Source organism: Poecilia reticulata, chromosome 20 (genome assembly GCF_904066995.2).
Source record: "Poecilia reticulata chromosome 20, P_reticulata-male-v2, whole genome shotgun sequence".
NCBI lineage: Eukaryota > Metazoa > Chordata > Actinopteri > Cyprinodontiformes > Poeciliidae > Poecilia > Poecilia reticulata.
The window spans coordinates 12,582,184-12,589,497 of record NC_088849.1 but is presented as its reverse complement, the minus strand read 5'-3'; the positions used below and the strand labels follow the sequence as shown (position 1 = coordinate 12,589,497).

Sequence of the window (7,314 nt, the reverse complement as noted above, 5' to 3'; positions counted from 1 at the left end):
TAAAATCGGCGCACTTTCAACTTTTTTTTTTTTTACATTGCCTTCATAATTACAGCTTAAACAATTTTCATGATTTAAATCGTCAAAAAAATAATCCTTTACAGGATTACTTTACCCAGTCTTTGAAAACAATAAAAAAAAAACAACAGTGTAATGAACCCAAGTCAGTTTTGTTAAAATGTCAATTTTATTTGTACAACACTGTTAAACTTTTTTGAAACCTGTCAGACTTCAAGACATCTCTACAGATGTATAAACTTTAATGATGCATAGTTACATATTGGTCAGTAGTCAAAGTTGGTATTACATTCTTCAGTCGAGGCAGGGAGACATCTAAAAGTGGTGTCCTTTGGAAGATCAGGTGAATAGTGCAAGAAAAATTATCTATAAAAAAAAAACTAATGAAACTGTTAAAGCTACATTTTCCATCATCATTAGCGCCACTCTGGTGCGGAGTGTTCTAAAAGTGAGTTCAAGTGATTCAAGATGTCTTGGATTCTTTGGTTTTCTCTTGCAAGCATCAACAAAAAAAATTTAAAAAAGAGAGACATCTGTAAACAAGGAAAGTAAAACCTTTACATACATCCTAAAGTTCAGCTCTCACTTAAGACCAGCCTGAGTGTAATGTCACGCAGGAAAACCCCGACAGCCGTCGGTAACGAACTCCGTTTGCCGTTTTGGACTTCTCAGCTGTTTTTTTCCACGAGGGACCATGTGATACATTCAATAAGTCACAGTGGATAGACAGCATTAAAAACAATCCTCAAGACATTGTATTAAACAACTGTGCAAACAAGATCTGCAGTGCAAAGAGTCTGTAGCAGCACGACGTTTCATTGAAACACTGAGGTAGATATCTGTTGAGTTATATAGCTTCTTCTTTTTTTTTAGGTAGTTTTGCATCAATGAAACTCAATGCTGAAGGCAGAATTGCAATTTGTTTTAAAACACACCGACATGTAAATATAAAAAAACAAAAAAAAAACAAGAAAAAAATCAGCTTCTGGCTAGCAAGAAACCATAAAAGAGATTGTCTGGAGCTTATTGTTTACTTTCTGGTTGGATTCCTCGTTTGGTGTGTGAACGACTCTCAGTACTGGTGATACCTGTTGACAGGAGTCCCGTTCTGCAGGGGGTACTGACTCTGCGGTTGGTGATGCGAGTAAGCGTTCTGATTGGCGGGCAGCAGTGCATCGAACACGCTCTTATTTGGAGGAACCGACTGCAGCATGTTGTCCAGGTCCATGAGCAGAGGAGGCGGCTGAACCGAGACTCGCCTGCTGGGGAGAATCGGCCAGTAGGAGTGACCTATGAAGTGGGCAGGCGCCATGGGAGAGCTACCGTAGCTGTAAAGTGGTAGTCCGCCGTGCAGCGGCATTACGGGGCCTCCGTTGAACCGCATGCTAGGTGGGGCGACTGCATTTGGGGGAGCATACTTGGCGTAGGAGGTTGGAAGCTCCCACGGAGGAGCAACGGTCTCCCGTCTGGCGGATTTGTGCAACGGCGGTCTGTGGTCCTCGTACCCGTCAGATCCTGCTTCACCATTGGGAGGAACACGCTTCCCAGTGTGGGACAAGCCTTTCCAATCCTCATCGGAGGAGGTGGAAGAGGTGGAGGCAGGGCTTACTGAGCTGGTGGAGGAGGCGTAACGAGAGCCTGGAGGCGGCGAGGGCCGAGGGCGCTCCACCTCACCCCAGCCGTCTCTGTCCACATCCCCAGAAGCGCTCGTCGGCCGCAGGCTGTGCAGTAAGGAATCGATGGCAAAGGACGAGTCCAGCTTGGGCCTGAACAAGTTGTCCTGTGACGGCGGTGAAGGATTTCCTGATGACACGGGCGGGAGAGAGGTCACACACTCAGTCGGAGGAGGAGGAGGGGGCGGCTCAGATTCCGGCTTGTGTCCCTGCAGGATGTAGGGGGCCAGATCTTGAGCGAAGATAGTCTCGTCTTGGCGCGACACGGCTGTGTTCTGCCTCTTCAGGAGATCCAGGGGAATACGGTTCAGGTCCACAGCCCAGAAGTTCCCTTTCCCCTGAGGTTTGCCTGGATCCTTCAGCACCTGCAGATCAAAAGAAAGACATATTGCTGCCTGTTTAACCTGAATACCCAGTCTGGCAGGATGGGCTTAGTTTCACCCAAAAAAAAAAAATCTCATCACAATGGCCGCAAAATGCATAAACCAGTTGACCCTCAAACAATGTCAATCATTTTTATTGGCTGCTCTGGTGAAGTTGTGTAAAAGCTGTGTGCCACTTACTAAATTAACATGATTGCACTTTGATACATTTACAAATATCTCTTAACAAAAGCTACAAAGTGTTTTCCCATACGTTTCAAAAGCTCCATCTCACTTCAACCCATATATATATCTAAACATCATATATGTATATATGATCCTTCCTGATGATTTTGATGGCATTTGACAAAATGTAATGTTTATTGCTACAATTATTTATTTTGTTTTGGGTGGCTTCCTACAAATGGAACAAAGTTTCCTTAAAGGGAAACATAATGACATCAGCTTCTAGAATGGCCCCTTGAAGTCTTTGAAAGTGGAAGTATGAGAGTCTTAAGTATACAAACCTTAACAAAGCAGTTATAGGAGGAGAGGTTGTGTCGCACAGAATCTCGCCACCCTTTGTAGTTCCCTTTGAAAAATGGAAACAGGGTACTGATCTCTTTCAGGATCTGGAATAAGAGCAAAAACCATCTCAGTTCATGTTTGATGCAGCACAGGAATGTCTCTCCGTTCTCTCTCCCCCCGCCCCAAAAAAATGGCATACAAACAAAAATATTAATAGTGGAAATGACTAATTTGCAGAAAAGTCAAAATAAATGTGTGTTTTTATTTAAGCTTGTGCTGTATATCTTATCTGTGTTCTGATGCAGATCAGTGTCTGGCTTTACTGCGGCCCAAGCTTATCAAAGCAAACCATGAGTGGCAGGAATGGTGGTCACCCAAGTGTCACAGAGAGGTGACTGTTTAGTGTCAGATCTTTCAGTGTAAACGAGATGCATGCATGTTTTTTAGTGTAACCAAAAGAAGTAGTCAGTCATCTTTAAGTGTAAAAGACTTTGTGCGCTATGACATTCTAAAATAACTCACTTTTTTTATATATATATTTAAGACCCTTTACCTCTGATAGTGTAAGCTTCTTCTCTGGGGACCGCTGGATGACCATGGCGATCATAGCCAAGTAGGAGTAGGGTGGCTTGGGGTACCGCTGGTAGTTCTTCTTCTTCCCACTGCTGGAAACGCTTTTCTCCCGTTCGGCCCTCCACGTCTCCCGCGTCACGTCCTGAAGCTTCGCGTTGGCGTCGTCGCCGTCCTGGTATGAAGAGTGGGCTGGAATGGTTTGATCCGCGAGTCCAGTGGCACCGCCACGGTGCTCGGTGCGTGCAGAGGGGGGCTGCTGCTGCTGCTGCTGCTGCTGCTGCTGGGGGGTCATCTCAGTCGGTTGTTGAGGCCACTGCTGGGCTAGACCGCAGGAAGGAAAACTCCGCTGCACATTTCTGTAGAAGTCAAGGTGATGGTCGCGGTGTTCTCCACTGTGGCACAGAGCGGCTGGTGCCAGGAGGCTCTGCTCCGGCCAGTGCTTTGTCATGTTGATGCAACCCCGGAGAAGAGGGGGAGAGCGATCGGCCAGGAGCGAGAGGGAAAGGGGGGAGGGATAAGGGAGGTCGAAGAGTCGGTCCTTAACTTCTGGAAGACTGCTGGCTCCAGGCTGACTATTTGAAGAGCAAACAATTAACAGTTTCATGTAAATCCCGCTGCGTAACAGTGGAGGGGGGTCTGGGGGGGAATGGCGCGTTATCTGAGAGTAGAGTGGCTGATCGCCCTGGGGGGTTTGGGAGGGTTTGCGCATAGGAAAAGGACAGAGAAAGACAGTAAAATGCCATAATGATATCAACAAACCACTTGCAGCACAGATGTGGTAGGATTCCTTTTGGAACAACGCCTGGGACATTTACGCACCGATGACTTAAGAAGGCGGTGTTTTTAAGGGACAAAAACATTATTTATTGAGAAACTCTGGTAGAGCGCAAAGGACTCATTTCGACTTAAACTTAAGAGGCGCATCTTTAATTTGTTGTTGAAGTCAAACATTACAGATTGTGCGGGAAGGGGCGGGAGTTCCTGTAGAGAGATTAGTAATCTCGATTAAAGCTAATCAACTATTTTCCGTGAGCAATATACAAAATTGTTAGCTAATATACAAACACTGAAAGATTCAATACATTAAATAAAAGACTATCCATGTTTTTTTTTTGTTTTTTTACCCCCCACTTAGAAATGTATATTGACAATATAACACACCTGCGTGACCTGAGAATTTCCACTGCCCGAATTCACAAAATTATTTGAAAAATAAAACGCATTTAATGGAGAAAAACAGATTTGTTTATCTTTGTTGGTGACGTCACAGGAGGGAGAAAAATTTTACATTCAGCAGATGAGCGAGTTTTGGCACATTTTTATGTAGGCCTCAAGTTATAGTTAAGTTGAATTGGATTTAACTCTATGGGTTTAAGCCATTTTACAAATGTGGCCCATATTTGGATTGGATGAATTAGTGTTAATCTTCCTATGTTGGTGTGATGCAGCGAAACCATAAAAAAAAGTGAAACTCTTTTACATCTTAGCACCATTTTGAGAACCAGCTGACACCTACTTAAAGTGATTGCTGATATTTGGTCAACCCTGGCGGGTCCAATCAGTTGTGAAGGCAGACCCTGTCCCATTGAGAGAAAAAATTAATTTGCTTCAAGCAGCAAAAATGAAAATTTAACATCTTTGATTCTAAAATCTGACCTTTACATGCCATCCTGGTCTTCAGCTACCACTTCCATGTTTTTCTTGCTTACCTGAAATTCGTGGAGTAACCATATTTTTAAATTAATATATATACTGTGATTTGATAAACTTGATCAGCTCAATGGTCGTTTCATTCAAATGGAATGAAATTATTTTATATTTTAACGTTGGGATTAACACATTTTAATAGTAAGAAGTCAGCTTGTTCCCCCTATATGCTTTTCAAATTCTGAAAAGGCAAGACTTTCAAAAGTTATTAAATATAAAAATTGATTTAAATTGTAGGCTTCCTGATCATCTGAACATAATTTGGCCCAATTGCTGAACACTCTGGCAGCAGAATTGTTCTCCACAGCAGGGAGGGTAGTTGGGGCTCTCTAGGACTGCGCAGAAAGTCACCCAGTGCTCAGAGACTAAAGTTTCGGGAATGCAAGTCCTTTGTTCAGGTTAATGTAGTGCTAATGTGTAAAAGTCTTACTTCCCAGCAAGCCAGAGAAAACAAGTTGGATTACAAGGAGCTCCCATGGCAGGGGGTAGGGGGGGAGCTGGAGACTGCTCCCACCCGGGACGAGCTTCTTAGCATATGAGGAAGCGGCTACTGGGCAGGCCTTCCATTCAAAAGCATGTTTGGGGTTTCTGATGTTCTACAGGCTGCTAAGTGCTGCGCTTGGCAGAACCATTCACACCTCATACATGAAGCAATGTTTCCACACCCAGTTGTTGGGGGAAACTCGTTCACATTACAAATCCCCAAGAAGAATCAACAAAACTTAAAATGTTAGCTGGAGTTAAGCTTGACAATTACTTTTTAAGGTGCTTATTGCAGCCTTATTTTTTTAATGAACTAGCACCATATCTGCCCATAATTTAGTTTACTCCATACATATTTGGGAAAAAAACTCTTCTTTAGAGACGCTGGCAAAAAGGACTCACCACTTAATATTTCAGCTTTTTCCAGCTTTGAAGCCATATGCAAACTGTTTGAACTTGGCTACTAAGATAAGCAACAAGCTTCCATCAACCATCTATGCCATCAACCACCTGCTGCAATCTGCAGTTTTCTTCTCTCAGTTTGTCACATTTTTGAGACACTTTATCCCCCTCTAGTGGTCATTGTTCAACTGCCATCTTGCAGCTTCACTGCAACCTTTTTGGCCGATACATACTTACTTGGTGAAACTTTTTTCTTACATGGCTTTGTGCTCATAGAACTGAACAGGAAAGTCTGTGTTACACGTGAACAGAGAAATGTTCGTTTCCAAAAGCACCTATCTGATAAAAACTGTCAGGTTTTCTCTTCCTGTCTGCCGGAGTGGGAGCTAATAGGTTTTCACTGGATTAGCGAGTGAAGCAGGGGAAGAATGGGACACCCTGTGAATAGAACAGCATCAGGGACAATTCTGTTCATCTTTAGGCTGATTGTGTCGGGACAAATCCCTCTTCGGCAGGCTTTAAACGCCTGCCGAGGAGGACGGAGAAAGTGAAAACGTGAAAGAAAGTCTCGATTGTGTCTTCTGTCTCTGAAAGGTCCCTGCGTTCTTTTTCTTTTTCTACTGAAAAATGGGAACAAGAATGAACCTGCAGATAAACGTTGGGGAATAACACGGAAAAATTAACATTTTAGAGAGAATTTACAGTGCGGGTTCCCAACGCATTTGGGAGAGTAGGAGGCCCACAGAATCACAGATTGTCCACCATACTTAACACTGAAATTATGTATTTTCCCACAATGTCATCCACTGTTTCACAGCAGACCCTCTTGGAGTGTTATTGAAAACCTCCATGACAGAAAATGTTCTCTTTACTAGCATCAATCCCAATCAACTATTTGGCATGTGGACAGAGACTATTATAGTTGTTCACTCCAAAAGGATTCTCCTTGCTACATGTCTCTAACAGTGAGTTTCTTTCTTTTAGCACTCTTCCCTCACTTGGTGGCCAGTGACTATATGAAATTTTCAGTGTTGTCAGATTTACTCAAGGAAACAAGACACTAGGCTAATTGAAATGTCCATAAAGCTTTTATATTCGGATAAAATTAAGTTAATTTTTGCTTTTGCTCTGTAGTTTGTAGGAAGCTTATTGTTCTGTAGGAACAATTTGCTTCCTACAGAGCATATTGTTCTGTAATTTGCTCTGTGGGAAGCAAATTGTGAGCATTTGCTTCCTACAGAGCAAATGCTCACAAAAGAGAGGTTGAAATATTCTGTTTAATGGAACCTTTTTCTACTCCCAAAAAAATAATGTTTTGTCCAGGATAAGGGCTGGATGATGCTTTAGTACCTCTGTGCTGTAATACTGGAACTCTTATATTGACAACCTGATCTGCTGGAAGTGTATCCAGTCTTAACAGCTGCCCACTCGCCTGTTGAGTTGCACCTGATAGCTAAACAGTACTATGAAGATTGGTTGATGAACTAATGATCTGTATTTATAAAAACCTTTGATAATGACACTCTAAGTCCTTTAGGAAAACTGTACTGATTGCTCCACAGTGGGCA

At 42.9% G+C, this 7,314-nt stretch overlaps 1 protein-coding gene across 1 annotated transcript; it reads right to left on the bottom strand.

The window, feature by feature from the left end:
- Nucleotides 1-168: 168 nt before the first annotated feature.
- On the bottom strand, nt 169-5,875 carry foxh1 (forkhead box H1). Its single transcript, XM_081601510.1, has 4 exons — nt 5,747-5,875; nt 3,135-3,726; nt 2,581-2,685; nt 169-2,056 (listed from the first exon to the last, which is right to left on the bottom strand). Exons 2-4 carry the CDS (start codon nt 3,600-3,602, stop codon nt 1,091-1,093), a joined length of 1,539 nt encoding a protein of 512 aa, XP_081457636.1. The 5' UTR covers nt 3,603-3,726; nt 5,747-5,875; the 3' UTR covers nt 169-1,090.
- Nucleotides 5,876-7,314: the final 1,439 nt, after the last annotated feature.

Excerpts from the sequence above, each read along its gene's own strand:
- foxh1 (XM_081601510.1), bottom strand. The coding sequence starts at position 3,602 with ATGACAAAGCACTGGCCGGAGCAGAGCCTCCTGGCACCAGCCGCTCTG. Across the intron at positions 2,686-3,134 it reads AGAAGCTTACACTATCAGAG|ATCCTGAAAGAGATCAGTAC; the intron begins GTAAAGGGTCTT and ends CTCTTATTCCAG. Across the intron at positions 2,057-2,580 it reads CCTATAACTGCTTTGTTAAG|GTGCTGAAGGATCCAGGCAA; the intron begins GTTTGTATACTT and ends TTTGATCTGCAG.